Raw genomic sequence first — 19410 nt, 5'->3', positions numbered from 1 at the left:
CATCTCCACACCTAAGCCTACCATCTCCACCCCCTAGATGTGGATTCCACCCCGCCCCCTGGACCTTTGTTCTGCAGTGAGGGGCTACTGGAAAAGGCTGTTCATAGACTTGAAGCCTACATTCCTTCCTAGTGTCCAGACTGATTGTAAATCACCAGAAGGTTTTTTTTTAATGTTCCAAAGATTGTAGTACATTCTTACAAGACTAAGTTACTACAGGTGATATTTTGCGAAATCTCCCTTACTGTACATGCAGTACACAAATAGTTTCATGAAAAATGACTGTAATTTACCTGAAAGGGTTTTTAATGTTCCAAAGGTTGTAGTACTTTCCTAGTGGCCAGACAGACTCACTACAGGCATGATTTTGCCAATAGCTCCATTACTGTATGTACATTACACAAATACTTTATGAAATAAAAATTACAGTAATATACCAGTATATTTTTTTCATGTTCAAAACGTTGTAGTAGGTTTGGAATATGAAAAACCCTTTTGGTGAATTACTGTAATTTTTTCATGACAATATTTGTGGACAGTAAGGGAGATATTGGAAGTATTGCCTAAGGAGCGATATTAGTAAAATATAGTCAGCCAGTTTCAAGGGTCAGAGCAGTAGGCCTATACTATAGTTATGGAGGACATATTAAGTACTTAACTGAATTAAGTAGAACTCATTCCTGTAACCCTTCATTTAAACAACAACAAAAACTATATTAGTGATCATTAAAAAAAAAACTGAATTTGTTCAAAGTATTTATGCTGAGTATATATATTTATTTTCTATATGTATGTATATATATATATATATATATATATATAGGTCCATATGTATTTGGACACAGGCACAATTTGTATTATTTTAGCTGCTGACCAAAACATATTCAAGTTACAGTTATATAATGAATATGGGCTGTCATTTGAGGGTATTCTCATCAAAATTGGAGGAAAGGTTAAGGAATTATAGATCTTTAATATGTACCTCCCCCCTTTTTCAAGGGACCATAATTGGACAATTGACTCAAAAGCTGTTTCATGGACAGGCGTGGGCTATTCTTTCATTATTTCTACATAAATTAAGCAGGTAAAAGGTCTGGAGTTGATTCTAAATGTGCTATTTGCATTTGGAAGCTGTTCCTGTGAACCCACATTATGCAGTCAAAGGTACAAGTGAAACAGACAATTGTTAAGCTTCAAAAATAAAACAAATCCATTAGAGAGATAGCAGGAACCTTCAAAATTTGGCCAAATTAACAGTTTGGTACATTCTGAGAAAAAAAGAATGCACTGGTGAGCTCAGCAACACAAAAAGGCCTGGACGTCCACAGAGGACAACAGTGGTGGATGATCGGAAGATCCTCTCCATTAGGTAGGCGTGTCACTGTCAAAGTCTACAATCAAGAGAAGACTTCACAAGAGCAAATACAGAGGATTCACCACAAGGTGCAAACAAAGCCAGATTAGAATGGATGATGACCCACAAGCAGAAAGCTGCAGTAAAAGCTTGACAAAGCATCACAAAGGAGGAAGTCTCTGGTGATGTCCATGAGTTCTAGACTAAAGGCAGTCGTTGACTAAAAAGGATTCTCAACAAAATATTAAAAATGAACATTTTATTTATGATTATATTTATTTGTCCAATGACATTTGAGCCCCTGAAAATGGGGGGACTGTATAAAAATGGTTGTAATTCCTAAGCATTTTATGTTATATTTTTGTTCAACCCCTTGAATGAAATCTTAAAGTCTGCTCTTCAATTTCATCTTAATTGTTGTATTTTTAATTCTGTTGTGGTGGCATACAGAGCCGAAATTATGAAAATTGTATATATAAATATATACATATATATATATATATATATATATATATATATATAAAATAGGCTATCTTATTTAAACAACCCAAACTATATACAGTCATGGCCAAAAATATCGGCACCCTTGCAATTCTGTCAGAAAATGCAACACTTCTCTCAGAAAATTGTTCCAATTGCAAATGTTTTGCTACTCACATGCTTATTGTTTTTGTTTGCACTGCAACAACACAAAAAAACAGAGAAGAAAAGTCAAACTTAATAAAATTTCACACAGAACTAAAAAATGGACTGGACAAAATTATTGGCACCTTGTCAAAATTGTAAGAAATAATTGCTTTTCAAGCAAGTGATGCTCCTGTAATTTGTATTTAGACACACCTGTGGCAAGTAACAGGTGTGGGCAATATAGTAATCACACTTGCAACCAGTTAAAATTGAGAAAAGTTGACTCAACCTTTGTGTTGTGTCACACTGAGCATGGAGAAAAGAAAGAAATGTAAAGAGTTGTCTGTGGATTTGAGAGAAATTTTTTTGGAAAAACACGGACAATCTCAAGGCTACAAGTCTATCTCCAAAGATCTTAATGTCCCTGTGTATATTAACTTGAAAAGCAGAATGACATATTTTTTTGTGGAACTGATCAAAATTATATGAGTTTATGATTAAAACCAAAAACAAATATCTGTCAATGGGCTCAGAAAAATTATTGTAATTCAAAAGGAAAACAAGTTCTATCGACATATTCTTTCTTGATTTAAGTATAAAATAACTTAATTTTGTTAGATTTTTCAAGAATTTAATGTTCAGAATTTCATTGGTCAAATCATTATGTAAGCCCACTACAGAGATCAGATCAGATATATCACATCAAATTATACATAGACCTTAATTAGGTTAGATGCCATATTAAATTAAATATGGATGGAATCTTGGATGTGAGGAATAGACTTCCAGTCTTTACAATGGTATGCATTGTATAGATATTGTAATTTTCACAACTTATGACTTTTAAAACTGTTTTATGGAGTTTTTGGAAAGATGTTTTGTCAGCTGAACAATTGGTATGTTGTACAATCCACTGAATGCATGTACTTCTATCTCTCACAGCTTTGTTTTCATTCCTGTCAATAATTAATGGTGCTAGCCTGACTAGGTCCATTGTAAAATATAAAAATATACATTGCATCACAATTTATCAAATACTTCAGTTCCTTACTTTGTGTCTCATAAACATAAACAATCAATGATCACATATTTGAATTAATTGCTTCTCTTAACGTGGCATTGCACATAATTTATATGGTAAGGGACATCGATGCTGGGCTCCACACCCGCTGGTGAAGAGAAAGTGAAGCGCTGCAGCAGAGAGGAGAAAAAGAGGAACAGCTCCATCCGTGCCAGTTGCTCCCCAAGACACACTCTCTTTCCTAAAATTAGTAACAAAGAGAAAATATCTTGTATATGTCTTGCACTTCTGAAAAATACATAGAGAAATAATTGTATTCCAATAACAAATATTGTGGCATGGGGAAAAAATCATTCAATTTTAATAGGCTAATTTCCTATGAAACAAGTTTCTACTGAGCCCCTAAACAGACATGGGGATGAAAAAAAATATGAGGTGGGAGGAAAAATGCAAAAAATTTTGGGTAACGCAAGTTTTCTATACCTAGAGAAAAAGGTAAAAGGCATGATACTCCCCTCGAGTTGAATCAAAGGCTCAGGTCGTTCTTGGTTTTAACAGAGATTTATTCGGACACGAGTCTGTAGTGTGTCTTGTACATTCTAGTCTTGCATCCCTTTTATGTCCCAACAATGCCGTCAGAACTACGAAAGGAAATACCGGTACATAAAACTTAAATTAACCCTCTAAAAGTAGTGTTTACACATAATAACGAACGAAATATACATAAAAACGAATAAATAAGGTGCACATTCAACACATAAGAAAATACACTTAATTGGCTAATTATACATTAACACACGGTCACCTTACACATGTTCACATTCGGCAAAGCAATAAACACGATAAAACACATACCTCTTTGGCCTCTCTAACTCAAGAGGAATAAACTTAGAGGGTTACAGTTTCTTCTTCTTAAACAAAAACCAATATAACTTCTTACAGGCGTAACTCTTACAGACATGTTACTAGTGCAGCACCTCGTGTGGCTATTCTACTTGTAGTGCACCAGAAAAAATATCCTGATGGCAACAATTAAATAATTCCCAAGCTAAACAAAGGAGAAATAGGTTCCCCCCTTTTTCTATAGTTTTAGTTGAATAATATGAAATGAATTGACATGTATTAACAATATATATATATATATATATATATATATATATATATATATTACTTATTTATTCTAATGATTACTCTGAACATTTGAACTATTTATTGACCTTTTAACTATAAAGTGCATATTATGAACTGAAATATATGAGAGTTGCCTCTGACGGCAGCTACAAGGCATCTCTCTTCCTGAATTTGCCCTCAGCATCCAGGAAATGACCCGGGTTGAAAGATTTAGGCGTCTCCCACTCTGACTCAGCAAACAGCACTGATGTCAAATTGCCAATCACAGCTGTGCCCTAAAGAAACAAAATGTTTATCAAGGACTAGTAAAAATGTACCAGCTTTTAGTTTCAAATCAGTGGTGTCCATTCCTGCTCCTGTCCTGCAGAGTTTAGCTTCAACAGTAATTAAACACACATAAACCAGCTAATCCAAGTCTTGCTAGTTCCAGGAATGTGGCTGGGAACTGTTGGGGAATAACAGTTAAAACCCAAAGGACCAGGTGTGGTTGAATGAAGGCAAGGAGTCAAGAGATGTGTTACAATTGAAGAAATTTACTGAAGAAATAGTTTGCGGTTTCAGGCAGGAGTCAGCTTTAACAGTCTCAATGGAGTTTGTCGGCCGCTCTGTGTACAATTCAAAATCACCAACAATTATACCCTGACAGAGGATGCTAATTGCATCAATGCACAAGTCAGCAAAATTCTGATTGGTTCCAAAACCTAGATAAACTTAGACAGTTTTCACATATGGACATAAACGTTTCAAGCATATCTCCAAATGATTATTGCAGGCATCAGCAAATGAAGAAGAAGACACCTCAGCTCGGATCAGGATGGCGGCAGGAGACAGTCTTCTCATCTAACACAGAGAATAGATGCCGACACACACACACACACATACACACCGAGACCTTATCTGCATCTCAAGGTTTTCTAGCTTCTAGCGAGCATCTTATCAGTATGGTTAGTTACACACATACTATGCAGCCATCGATCTTGGAGAATAGAAATACAGGATACAACAGGATTTTTAATATCTGTTATTCAACATCTAAATATCACAGTTCTCTTGGTCACTCGTAGCTCACGTAGATGGTAGGTCATCCTGAGCCCCTTAGCATGGCCTTGTGACCCTAAGGAAAGAATACACTCAGCATGTGTTCACACCTTTTACTCTGACCACTTCTAAAAAGGATATATGCACACTTCAGTCTATACGAATATAGACGGCTCTACTTCTTAAGTCAATCATCAAACAATCTGGGAGGCTAAATATTGATTAATAACTTGATTAATAATCACACAATATATATCAATAAAATAATTAATATCAGAAGGAAGGATATGGTCAGATCGGCATCCACTCCATCCTCTCCTTCTGTCCCCCGTTTTAGAGTATGGAGTCCAATACTCCACGTCTGGTCTACCAAGTGAGGTCGCTACGGAAGGTGGAGTAGTGATGCATGTTTCCTTGACGGGTCACAATTTGTCTCTTCACCCTATCATGGACATGCTGGATACTATTTAATCCAATCACCATGCTTAGGGCTCTCCCAACCCTTCCACTCACAACAGGGTGTTGATGTCATCCTTCGTCAGCTGCTGCAGACTGTTTGCCAACTTCCGTAGTCGCAGCTCCTCCTCCATCTCCTCCATCACATCGCTCGTCATTGATTTGAAATCGTGCCCAAGCGTGTGTTTGTGAGCAGCTTAAGTATCTGGTGTCTTGTGTGCAGTACCACTTTCTGGTGCGTGACGATCTCCTCTGTTGCTTTCACGGCCCATTCAGCACAGTCACAAATCAGCAAGCATGGATGCTGTCCGGTCATGGAAACGGGGATCGGCGTAAAGTAGTACCCCACCTTACCGTACGAAGTCCTTCCAGGAACACGCTGATCCAGGGCAGCCGAGTAGGATTTCTCCCCCACCCAGGTTCACAGATGGAAGGCCCTGCGGGCATCTGCATGTCTAAGTGCAGGACAAGAAGAAAGAGTCTCTTTGATACTCACAAACGCCTCCTCCATCTCCTCTGTCCATTCGCTTCTGTGAGGGGCTTAGAAAGTTCAGTGTACAAAGTCCTTTAGACATTAGCAATGTCCAAAGCAGTAAAATAGCAATGCTCAGATCCAATCTCATTCAAAATTGTGGCTGGGTTGGCCACCAGGGGGTGCACTTTCGTAGTAACTGCATTCAAGGCTGTATAGTCAATTGTCAAACGCCAGCTCCCATCAGGCTTTTTGACTGGCCACATAGGCGAGTTAGTGGGAGATGAACAAGGCACAACAATCCCCCGTTTATGTAGCTCGTCAACAATCTTTCAGCTCCTAAACGAGCATAATTTTTCAAAGGATATTGGCATTTGGCATCATGCATGGGACCTGGGATGCTGAGTGGCTGAATTTTAGCATTACCACAATCAAATTTATCTTTAGCCCAAACATCAGGAAATTTGGAAATAATGTATTTCCATTCAGGTCTAGTTTCTGTTATATTTACAGCACTTACAGTTTCAGCCACCGCGCATCCAGCTCCATGGTGTGGCCTGGCACGAGATAAGCAAATTACTTCATTGCAGCCGAGCACGAGCTTATCTGTTGAAAGCAAAACATCAGATAATCAGATAATTCAGAATGTTAACATCAATTATAGTTCCCACAGTGTTTTTCCCAACCCAGAATTCAGCCCAAAATACTTTATGAGAGTCTGCAAGAGAAAGAGGGACAGGAACAGATTTATGATACATTTCTTTGCCATTCAATCCTTCAATGTACATGAAATCAGAAGTAGTTTCTCAAGCAATATTTGTGATGCTAACTTGAGCCCCAGTATTGATTAATGCTATACATTGCCGGCCTCCTAACGGCGCATGAATATAAGGTCTAGGGTCAGTTACATCACAGGAACCGGAGGCCGCTGACCCCTAGTCCCCCAACAGTTTCTTCAGCCTCATGATGTCACTGTCAGACAAGGATTGGCCGATTTTTCTGTCTGTCACTTCTACCTTTCTTCCCTTGAAATGGAGGCAAGATAGCTTTACACTGGTTATACAGATGGCCAATCCTGTTACATTTACTACATCTTAGTGGGCCGTTTGTACAATTACGGCTGATGTGGCCTGCTTGGCTGCAGTTATGACACACTTTAACCTTGGGTGGATTTGTTTCCGCTTCAGCAACGGCAGCAACAGCTACGGGGGTTGCACCTGGTTCACTCTGCAGACGGCTCCAAATCACTGCGCTCCACTGTAGCAGAGAGTACCAATTTGGAATGTTAACAGAACCAGAAATGAGCAGATCCCTATATCGCTTAGACAGTCCGCTTATGGCGGATTCAATGATAATTGCGGAATCATAATCTTCATTGTTATTATTTGCAGCACAGTCATTTTCATAAGCAGCACGAAAACGTTCAACATACTCTAAGGGACTTTCATTAGGCCTTTGTTTAATTTGGGTCACACTAGTCCAAGGAAAAGATCCCCTCCCCAACAGGTCTTGCACCTGTTCTTTGTATTCTCTATATGCCTGACAATACTCAGCCCAATCATCAGGAACAAGGGGGTCAACTCTGATAGCCTGAACTCTGCTTAATTTACTGTGTGGCACAAGCGTTTCTACCATATACTGCACATCTGCTATTCCTAAATTCTGCTGTCTAGCCACAGCCTCTAGTTTATCCCACAAAACTTTGTTTGGGCTAAACAGTTCGAAATGTTCTATGCCAGTAACCAAATGGTTTTTCTCAGCGGCTGTAAGTCTAGTCCACTCCCCTCTCTCAAATCCTGTCCCCATTTTAGTGTTTCTCTGGTCATCAGCAACACCTCTAATGGGCGCAGGGAAGGCCCTCCCTCTGGAAGGGGCTCCACTCCACCCTGGGGGAGAGAGTGAGACCTCTGTGTTCTCAGCCTTTTTGTCAACATTTGCATGTGGCATAGAAAGCTCGGGGGTGTCTGGATAAGGGGGCGGCGCCCCAGCAATAGCTGCATCCAGTAACCTTCTAGCAATACTGTAAGGCGAATCAATCTGGTTCTCAGTCTGTGTCTGTGGCGCGGAGCCTGTCATGGCTGCGGCCTGCACAGTCAGAGAGGAGAGATCAGGAGCAGTGGGGATAGACACAGTTGGAATCACATTACATGTTTCAGCTTTCTCTGCCTTTTTAAAGACAACAGATAACCCTTTGCTAAAACCACTCAGATCCTTCCCCATTTCAATTCCAGAAATCTCAGCCACTTTATCACAATTAGCACTCAAATCTTTCCAGCATTCAACTACCTCTGGAATTGTGCCATCTTCTGTTAAGGGAATTCCTCCCTGTTTACAAATCCATGAATAAGCACACACAGCTAAGAATTTATGCTTCTCTGGTTCTTTCTTAGACTGTAGCCATTCTAACTGCTTTTCTGCTTTCCAGTCAGAATCAAACCCCTGACTAACCATTCGTTTGATGAGTTCAGAGAATTTCTTTGAAGTCAAAGTTTCAGAGCAGATCTGCTTACAGAGCTTGCCCTGGTCTGTTTCAACAAAATCTGTTTTTGTAGGCGGCTTGTTACTTTTGCCAGCCATATTTATTTTTGTGATTTTTATGTCACAATTGAAGCCCTCGAGATATGCTAGCAGCAATCAAAAATCGAGGTATCAAGGCAATGACTTATTAAACAATGGCTTAACTTCTGCGTCTGAAATTGCAAAGTATTCCTGACAACACCTGTCCAGTCCAAATAGGATAAAATATTTTTTTTGCAATTTCGGGGTTATTCCCGATGCTTTCCCTTAGCCTATATATCTATATAGTCATATGTGCACATATAAATGATCATTATTTATTTATAACAGTAATTTTGGGTATTTTGTTCCCTAACCACTGACCTGACCTATTCACTAAAGCTTGGGGCGCCCCTGTCTGTAATGGTGGGAGTCGAGAGTTGGAAGAGCGATTTTCGACTAGAACCCCTTCTAAAGCGTCTTACATTTTCTATGGCTCTCAATGCCACAAATGCACTTTTGCCTCTACGGCTCTTAGTGCCTAGTGACTGTGCACACCTCTCAATATCTCAAATCCAAGTCTATCTCTAAGACCTATAGATGTGCACTCGTACACCTTTACAGTCACAAGGTAACTTAACGTAACAGGTGTACCGTAATTGTGACACCAGTTTTCTCAAAACAACTTCACATAGAAGTCTGGTGTCCTCCACTCACGTCTGAGCGAGTTTACCATTCTTCCCTCTCTCGTACCCCCTCCGCTCACAGACAGTCCATAACCAGAAATAATAATATTACATAATTTACTTTATTATTTATAAATTACTAAAATCTTTCCTACCTTGGTTTGTTGATTGATCAGGGATGTCACCAAAGAACGACTGCCCATGGATCCTCCACCATTTAACAGTTGGGGAATAACAGTTAAAACCCAAAGGACCACGTGTGGTTGAATGAAGGCAAGGAGTCAAGAGATTCGTTTCAATTGAAGAAATTTACTGAAGAAATAGTTTGCGGTTTCAGGCAGGAGTCAGCTTTAACAGTCTCAATGGAGTTCGTCGGCCGCTCTGCGTACAATTCAAAATCACCAACAATTATACCCTGACAGAGGATGCTAATTGCATCAATGCACAAGTCAGCAAAATTCTGATTGGTTCCAAAACCTAGATAAACTTAGACAGTTTTCACATATGGACGTAAAATTTCAAGCATATCTCCAAATGATTATTGCAGGCATCAGCAAATGAAGAAGAAGACACCTCAGCTCGGATCAGGATGGCGGCAGGAGACAGTCTTCTCATCTAACACAGAGAATAGATGCCGACACACACACACACACATACATACACACAGAGACCTTATCTGCATCTCAAGGTTTTCTAGCTTCTAGCGAGCATCTTATCAGTATGGTTAGTTACACACATACTATACAGCCATTAATCTTGCAGAATAGAAATACAGGATACAACAGGATTTTTAATATCTGTTATTCAACATCTAAATATCACAGTTCTCTTGGTCACTCGTAGCTCACGTAGATGGTAGGTCATCCTGAGCCCCTTAGCATGGCCTTGTAACCCTAAGGAAAGAATACACTCAGCATGTGTTCACACCTTTTACTCTGACCACTTCTAAAAAGGATATATGCACACTTCAGTCTATACGAATATAGATGGCTCTACTTCTTAAGTCAATCATCAAACAATCTGGGAGGCTAAATACTGATCAATAACTTGATTAATAATCACACAATATATATTAATAAAATAATTAATATCAGAAGGAAGGATATGGTCAGATCGGCATCCACTTCATCCTCTCCTTCAGAACCATTGCTCTACTAGAAACTTTCATTGGTGTGTTGGAACAGGAAAATTAACAGTTTTGTCCAGAAACATAAAATTACAGCCTGTGCTTTTTTTTTTAGGTTTGATTTTTTTATTTTATATTTAGATTTGATGTTTGAAATTGAATGATTTTTAAAAATCCTTATACAGTAATTTCATTGGTCAAATAAGTATGGAAAGGTCTATAGTAAAATAAAAAATATTATACTTTGTATCAAAAATTTATCAAATTTACATTTCAGTGAACAGACAATCCCCCTGGAGTAGACTGGTTTTAAGGGCAGAAAGCTGATAGCTCACACATCTTGGGTTTTGAATCAAAATCCTCTGGGTTACCAGCCCTGATTTTTACCCACTGAGCCACTCTGCCCATTCCCACAACTTTTCCAAAAAAAAAATGGATACATATTCTCTCTGTATGGCTCATAAACACACACAAACGATAGTCACATATTTGTTAATTGCTTGTCTTAGCGTAGCACTGCACATAATTTATATGGTAAGGGACATCGAGTGGTCCCCAGTCTGTAATCCAAGCTGGGCTCCACACCTGCTGGTGAAGAGAAAGTGAAGCGCTGCAGCAGAGAGGAGAAAAAGAGGAACAGCTCCATCCGTGCCAGTTGCTCTCCAGGACACACTCTCTTTCCTGAAATTAGATACAAAGAGAAAATACCTCGTATATGCCATGCACTTCTGCAAAGTAAATATGCAAATAACTGTATTCCAATATCAAATATTGTGGTATGGAAGAAAAAAAAGTTAAATTTTATTATGCAAATCTCACATGAAAGCATGTTTCTACGGTGCCCCTAAAAGGGCCCTTGTGAGGTGTGAGGAAAAATTATATTTCAAAGCTTTTGTGTTCTCCCAAGAAACTTTGCATTCACTCGCAGAACTTTTGTGTTCCCCAATAAATCAATATATTTCAATGATTTTGTTAGTGAACAAACACAAAAGTTTAGCAAACTAGCGCAAAGTTTCTCGGGGGAACACAAATTTTTGCGAGCTCAGCATGAATGAAATATAATTATTCCTCTAACATGTCCCCTTTGGTGCTTCATACATTTCTGCTTCAAAGTAAAAAAAACTAAAGTAAACATAAAACACGAAAAAACATAAGGGTATAGTGAGAACAGTTTTTTGTGAGAACTGCAAGAAATAGTCACAAATGTAATAAAAAAGGTAATATTTGTTACAATAATATTAAATAGTTGTACTAAAGTCTGATTTTTTTGTTTACATGGAGAACGACTTCCATTTAATTCACTTTACTCAAAAAGGGTAACTTTTTGTGGGGCTAAGGGAAATTCAACTTTACAGCACAACAATGAAAACTGTCAAAATATATCAGCTGATTACTATAAAACACAGTTCTGTACCTAGAGAAAAAGGTAAAAAGGCATCTCTCTTTCTCAATTTGCCCTCAGCATCCAGGAAATGACCCGGGTTAAAAGAGTGAGGCGTCTCCCACTCAGACTCATCAAACAGCACTGATGTCAAACTGCCGATCACAGCTGTGCCCTAAATCAAAACGAATCAAAATGTTTACCTGGACCAGAGATGACTTAGCAATTTTAGTCTATCAATCAATCCCAGGCAGTCTAAATTGTCCCAGTGTCCATAAATATACAGTGTTCTACATCTGCTATTCCTACTGTACCTTTGGAATAGAGTATGTTCCTATCTGAGTATCTTCCACAGTAGCCCGAGGCAAATTTAATGGGGCAATATTTCCAATTCTCTGTATTTCATGAATGACAGCATTGGTGTATGGCATGTTGTCCTTGTCTGATAAAGATGGCTGCCGTGACCCTCCCACAACACGATCAATCTCCTCCTGAACTTTGGCTGAAGATACAAAGTAGAGATAGTACAAGACAAAATTGAGTGTGAGACTATTACTTTTTATGTGCATATAAATGCAATTTCTTCTAACAAACTCTCACCCTGTATCTCAGGATATTTCATCATGTAGAGAAGACCCCAGTAGAGAGTGGTGGAGGTGGTCTCAGTTCCCGCTACAAACAGATCCAGACTACAGATGCACAAGTTCTCCACATCAAACCCAGCGGCAGTGTCGTCTTTAAGCTAAACAACATGATTGAAAGGCATTCAATAGCCATACATTATTATAACCAGAGCATTAAATTTACTGACACCGGCTTAAGAAGGGGTCTTACTTTTTCCATTTCAGCAAGGAAGCAGTCAATGTAGTCTCGAGGATTTGATTGATCATAATCTACTCTGTGTGCATTCACTTTCTCTCGAACAAAGTCAATCACCTTCTGCCACAGAACAAATGATTTTTTGTGTGGTCCAGGCACTCGCCGCATGAGCCATGGGAACATGTTATACAGCTATAGAAAGAAGAACAATAGGCTTCAGCTGAGCAATAAAGAGGCTAAAGAGAGCAAAATTTACTTTTTAAAATGTGAAAATGTTTACTTGAGCCCAGACTCTTCCATCCAGAAACATAGCCTCATTGATATTCTTCAGCAGAGACTGGAAGTCATTGTCACTGTACTCAAATCGATGACCAAACACAAGCACACAGATCACATTTGAGACAGCATTGTTCAGCAGGATTTGAGGGTTAAAGGGTTGACCTGGAAATGTTATAATGATAACTGTAAAATAAATCACATTGTGCTTCCAATTCTAAATGTTTATAGAATAACAAGGTTAGTTTCAGTTCTTTTCATTCCACAAATTTCAGTTCATACCGTGCTCATTTGAAATGGCCTCATTCAGAAATGTACATTCAAGATGAATGGATGGCTCCAGGCTTTTCTTTCCCAATCCAAAGTTTCGAAGAGTTGATAGTGCAAATCTCCTCTGTTGCTTCCATTTATACCCACTGGCAACAACTAAACCTGATCACAACACATTTAAATAAGACTTTCCCATTTCTCACTCTTAACCACAAGTACTGACCTCAAAACAATTATATATATATACAGGTGCATCTCAATAAATTAGAATGTCGTGAAAAAGTTCATTTTTTCTGGTAACTTATTTCAAAAAGTGAAACTTTCATATATTTTAGATTCATTACATGTAAAGTAAAACATTTGAAAAGTTTTTTTTTTGTTTTAATTTTGATGATTAGAGCTTACAGCTCATGAAAGTCAAAAATCAGTATCTCAAAATCTTATAATATTATAAGAGTTTCAATAAATGACCATCCATACAGTATAAATTCTGGGTATCTCTTTTTCTTTGAAACCACAATAATGGGGAAGACTGCTGACTTGGCAATGATCCAGAAGACGAACATTGACACCCTCCATAAAGAGGGTAAGTCACAGAGGGTCATTACTGAAAGGTGTGGCTGTTTACAGAGTGCTGTATCAAAGCATATTAAATGCAAAGTTGACTGGAAGGAAGAATTTGGGTAGGAAAAGGTGCACAAGCAACAGGGATGACCTCAAGCTTGAGAATACAGTCAATCAAAGCTGATTAAAACACTTGGGAGAGCTTCACAAGGAGTGGACTGAAGCTGGAGTCAGTGCATCAAGAGTCACCACGCTCAGACGTCTTCAGGAAAAGGGCTACCCAGAATCCATGTTGCTTGAAGTCCAGTGTGAAGTTTCCACAGTCAGTGATGATTTGAGCTGCCATGTCATCTGCTGGTGTTGGTCCACTGTTTTCTGAAGTCCACAGTCAACGCAGCCATCTACCAGGAAATTTTAGAGCACTTCATGCTTCCTTCTGCTGACAAGCTTTATGGAGATGCTGATTTCATTTTCCAGCAGGACTTGGCACCTGCCCACACTGCCAAAGGTACCAAAAGCTGGTTCAATGACCATGGTGTTACTGTGCTTGATTGGCCGGCAAACTCACCTGACCTTAACCCCATAGAGAATCTATGGGGTATTGTCAAGAAGAAGATGAGAGACACCAGACCCAACAATGCAGATGACCTGAAGGCCACTGTCAAAGAAACCTGGGTTTCCATACCACCTCAGCAGTGCCATAAACTGATCACCTCCATGCCACGCCGAGTTGAGGCAGTAATTAAAGCAAAAGGAGCCCCTACCAAGTACTGAGTACATGTACAGTAAATGTACATACTTTCCAGAAGGCCAACAATTCACTAAAAATGTTTTTTTTATTGGTCTTATGAAGTATTCTAATTTGTTGAGATAGTGAATTGATGGGTTTTTGTTAAATGTGAGCCAAAATCATCACAATTAAAAGAACCAAAGACTTAAACTACTTCAGTCTGTGTGCATTGAATTTATTTAATACACGAGTTTCACAATTTGAGTTGAATTACTGAAATAAATGAACTTTTCCACGACATTCTAATTTATTGAGATGCACCTGTATATATATACAGAGCTGGGTAGTAACTGATGACATGTAATCTGGATTACGTAATCAGATTCCAAAAATTAAGTAATTGTAATTAGAGTAAGTTACATTTTAAAATACTCGTAATCAGATTACAGTTACTTTTTTATGGATTACATGATTATTCACACAATAGCAAATAAAATAGTCTACCGATTATATACATATTATATATGTATATAGTGCAGTTTTGTAGACTAGTCATTAGTCAGGTGGCGACAATATTTGACCACTGGATTTACAAAAATCATTTCAGGTTTAAGAAAGGTTTCAACATTACTGATGAACACATTCATTTTTATTTGAATTATTACTCTATAGGTTTTTTAACCATGTATTATTAATTATAACTAAGAAATAACGTGAATATGTGCATTTTAATTAGTTACATGTAATGCAGGCATTCCAAAACTTTTTGTCATCTAAACTTTATTCACCCTATATTCACCCTAAATATATAGTTACCCCTGAGATTTTAAAATAAATATTTCAATAATTAAGTATCGCATTTGCATGTTCAAGGTTTCTTTGATGTTGATTAATGATCACATGGCATGCAGGTAACTAAAAATGTTTCATCTTTTTTAGTAAGTGTTTTATTTAAAACAAAGACTATAGAAATACAAAGACGGTTCACTCCTATACTTATGAATGGGAGAAACTGCAACGCACAATATGGAGGAATAGTCCCACCATCTAAATGAAAGAGCCAAATTTCCCATAGAAACCTGACTAGACCAGCCAATGCACATGCGCAAGTCATAAGCACATTGGAACTACGCATGTGCATTGGCTGGTCTAGCCTGAAAAATAAGCTTTTTAAACGCTATTTGAGCATAAGAAACAACATTCATGGGGCAATTAATTTCAGATTTTTGTTGCTGATTTGACATATGTAATTTAATTGTGAGTTCAGCGAGCAGTTTTTGAGATTTCAGGATTCCCCGGAGGCGTTGCAAATATGGCCACGGAGTGAGGAGACTTTCCTCGAAAGCGAGTTTGTTTTCAAATGATTTATTTTCATTTTCATTTTTTATTATTTAATTCATTGTCAGCTTTTCATTAAACTCACAACCACCCTGCAGTTAACTGTATGAACCCTAGTTTGGGAAACCTTGATGTAATATGTTTAATGCACTTCATGTTATAAATTACAATGAATGGAACAAGTTGTCTTACATCATACAAGATAATGTTATTTAAATCAATGTGATAAACGAGTTAAATCAAAAGTAATCTAAAAGTAATCTGATTATATTACCTAAAATGTGTAATGTAAGGGATTACGTTACTGACTACAATTTTTTGTCATGTAATCTGGAATCAGTAAGGGATTACAATTTGTAAGTAATCTACCCAGCTCTGTATATATATATATATACTTTGTGTGTGTGTGTTTCATGGCCTCAATCCAAGTTTGAATTCACAGCTGCCAGTTTATATTGAAATCATCATTCAGTATTTTAAACTTTATTTACAAAACTGACCTTTGTCTTCGGCCATGTCATAAATCATAGGAAGCACAGGTCGACCAGCGAGGTTGTCGCCTTGTTGTAGATAGACCTCCTTAACTCTTTTGTACCCGTTCAACATAACAATTCTTGGTCCGAGAAATCGAATGCTTAAAATGTCTCCATATTTTTCTGCAAACTTGAAAATATGGTTTAAAAAAAATTAACATATTTAATACAGAAATCGTTTAAAAATACTGCTCAATTTCCATTCACTTCCATTTTCGCAAAGATGATACTCCGCATTACCGTCACAGACAAGAATACAATTACAGATTGTAGGCTATTTACCTTTGCCACCTGAAGATGAATCTTGTTGTGATTAATATGATGAAGGTCTCCAATAATCGGCAAAGACCATGGTCCAGGAGGAAAGTTTTTCGGCGCTTTATTTTTTATATAATCAGCCAGCAACAAAAAAACACAAGAAAATAACAAAATGGTCTTGATGTCGAGCCACTCGTAAACACGCAGCAGATCCATGGTCAGGTCGTATTGAGAGATTGGGTCGACGATAGCTTAACTTCTCCAAAACCCACCCACTCCAGGACAAACCCTCCCAAACATTCACTGCCAGAACAATGTGATGTAACCTCCTTAAAACTAAACCGTAACAAAAATTATACAAATAAATCGATTTCCCAGACAGGAGAAAACTACAACAGAAAAACAGATCAAAACATGGCAAATAGAAAATTAGCAAATATAACCAAAAATGTTTCTACCCAAACAAGTAGAAAATATTAATATGAAAAACTGCAAACGAGTCATTAAATTAATTAACAGACCCTATGACCTTATCCCAGGAATCACAAATGGTTTCTTCGTTATCTTTGTCAACAGCAAAAAAAATAAATTAAAAAAAGGACAAAAAAGAAAGAAATTGCAGCACTTCAAAAAGGTATGGTTTTCCTCACTTTTCATATTTTTAACTAATCAGATACAATGACATATATCAAATTATACACTGCGTTGCAAATAAAACATGCATCATAATTTTTTTCAAATACTTTCTTATCCCATTAACACCACATTTTAGTAAACAGACAATTCCCATGGAGTAGCCTGATTTTATGGGCAGAAAACTGGTAGCTCTAGAATCCCCACATCTCGGGTTTTGAATCAAGAACTCTGGGATGCCAGCCCTGATCTCTACCCACTGAGCCACTTCACAGTTACACTTAATTACCGTCAATGACCATTCCCACAAATTTCCAAAAGTAACTGGATACATATTCTCTCTGTACATGTCTCACAAACACCCACACCCCATAATCACGTTTGTGTGAATTGCTTGTCTTAACGTGACATTGCACATAATTTATATGGTAAGGGACATCGAGTGGTCCCCACTTTGTAATCCAAGCTGGGCTCCACACCTGCTGGTGAAGAAAAAGTGAAGCGCTGCAGCAGAGAGGAGAAAAAGAGGAACAGCTCCATCCGTGCCAGTTGCTCCCCAAGACACACTCTCTTTCCTGAAAATCAAATACAAACAAACTTTCTCCTATAAGAAACAACCTATATTCTACGAGTCTGAATCACTAGATTGTTAACTCAAAATATGGATCTATTTTATAGGAACAAGAAATTAAACTTTGCTTTTTACAATATAATACACAATCATCAATGTATTAATGTGGATGGCAAGAAATTAGATTACCCCTGTAACTAGAGAAAAAGGTAAAAAGGCATCTCTTCTCCTGAATTTGCCCTCAGCATCCAGGAAATGACCCGGGTTGAAAGAGTGAGGCGTCTCCCACTCAGACTCATCAAAAAGCACCGATGTCAAACTGCAGATCACAGCTGTGCTCTAAAGAAACAAAAGAGATTAGACTATCTGTCTTCACTTAAGGGTCACACTAAGACAATAATATGCTTACTAAATTTTTGAAACAAAATGTAATATATGTTGTTTCAATAACATTTCTTTAATATTTAAAAAATATCAAATATTTATTTTTAAAAGAAATAAAGAAAATCATATGTAATGCCACGGTGTAACCACTGGATACATACATACACACATATATATAAGCCAAAAGATGTGTCATCTTTTGGCTTATTTATATATATATATATATATATATATATATATATATATATATAAAAATAAATAAAAGGCTGTGTATTATTGTTGTGATCAAAGACCACCAGAGGGTTAAACACCCTAAACACAAACTCTCAAAAATTAAGACTATCTACAGGCCCTATGGATAAACAATTTCAGTCTATCTGTCAAACAGATACAGTCATTCAAAATGGCTAGGCCAACCTTGGGAATAAAGTATTTTCCTACCTGGGTTTCTTTCACAGTAGCCCGGACCAAATTTAGTGGGACTGTATTTCCAATCCTCTGTATCTCATGAATGACAGCATTGGTGTAGGGCATGTTGTCCTTGTCTGATAAAGATGGCTGTCGTGACCCTCCCACAACACGATCAATCTCCTCCTGAACTTTGGCTGAAGATACAAAGCAAAGATAGAGTATATGAGCATATATATTTTGAGTATAATGTACATATAGTGAGTATACATTCATTTTTATGTGCATACCTCATTTCTTATAATAAGGTTCACCTTGTATCTCAGGATATTTAATCATGTAGAGAAGACCCCAGCACAGCGTGGTGGAGGCGGTCTCAGTTCCCCCAATAAACAGATCCAAAGTGCTGAAGCACAAAGTCTCCTCATCAAACCCAGCATTTGTGTCATCTTTTGGCTAAACATGATGAATGAGAACAACTGTAATGTAATCTCTTTTTGAGTGCATACCGGAGCATTTCTATACCAGCATGCTTATTAACACCCCACAAGAAAGGGTCTTACTTTTTCCATTTCAGCAAGGAAGCAGTCAATGTAGTCTCGAGGATTTGATGGATCAAAATCCACTCTGTGTGCATTCACCTTCCCTTGAATAAAGTTCCCGCCACAGAGTAATCATTTTCTGGTGAGGCCCAGGCACTCGCCGCATGAGCCATGGGAACATGTTATAAAGCTAAAGAAAGTAAAACAGAGCATGGTAGTAGAGCATGGCGCTAGCAACGCCAAGATCATGGGTTCGATTCCCAGGGATCGATAAAATGAGCTGATAAAATGTAAAA

The 19410-nt window shown here is 37.9% G+C and overlaps 1 protein-coding gene and 1 pseudogene across 3 annotated transcripts; both read right to left on the bottom strand.

Annotated features, from left to right (window-relative positions):
• Positions 1–1874: 1874 nt before the first annotated feature.
• LOC131526775 (cytochrome P450 2J4-like) lies at positions 1875–16804 on the bottom strand. 3 transcript variants are annotated; one of them, XM_058755262.1, is made up of 11 exons: positions 16601–16804; positions 16286–16448; positions 13166–13315; positions 12888–13048; positions 12623–12799; positions 12389–12530; positions 12103–12290; positions 11822–11963; positions 10993–11088; positions 4220–10174; positions 1875–3643 (listed from the first exon to the last, which is right to left on the bottom strand). In XM_058755262.1, the coding sequence occupies exons 1-10, from the start codon at positions 16790–16792 to the stop codon at positions 10086–10088; spliced, it is 1500 nt and encodes a 499-aa protein (XP_058611245.1). In that variant the 5' UTR covers positions 16793–16804; the 3' UTR covers positions 1875–3643; positions 4220–10085. The 3 variants fall into 3 exon arrangements, with proteins under 3 accessions (XP_058611245.1, XP_058611244.1, XP_058611243.1); XM_058755261.1 differs by lacking the exons at positions 10993–11088; positions 11822–11963; positions 12103–12290; ... (4 more) ...; positions 16286–16448; positions 16601–16804 and having other exon boundaries at positions 4220–4408; positions 5203–10917; XM_058755260.1 differs by lacking the exons at positions 10993–11088; positions 11822–11963; positions 12103–12290; ... (4 more) ...; positions 16286–16448; positions 16601–16804 and having other exon boundaries at positions 4220–10917.
• Positions 16805–17490: 686 nt separating this feature from the next.
• LOC131526614 (cytochrome P450 2J2-like) lies at positions 17491–19295 on the bottom strand (annotated as a pseudogene).
• Between the last annotated feature and the right edge of the window lie 115 nt (positions 19296–19410).

Source organism: Onychostoma macrolepis, chromosome 20 (assembly GCF_012432095.1).
Source record: "Onychostoma macrolepis isolate SWU-2019 chromosome 20, ASM1243209v1, whole genome shotgun sequence".
NCBI lineage: Eukaryota > Metazoa > Chordata > Actinopteri > Cypriniformes > Cyprinidae > Onychostoma > Onychostoma macrolepis.
The sequence above is the reverse complement of the archived record's forward strand: the minus strand, read 5'-3'. Positions and strand labels throughout refer to the sequence as shown.

What these genes read in the sequence shown, in the direction of transcription:
- LOC131526775 (XM_058755260.1), bottom strand. Translation starts at nt 8,676, where the DNA reads ATGGCTGGCAAAAGTAACAAGCCGCCTACAAAAACAGATTTTGTTGAA.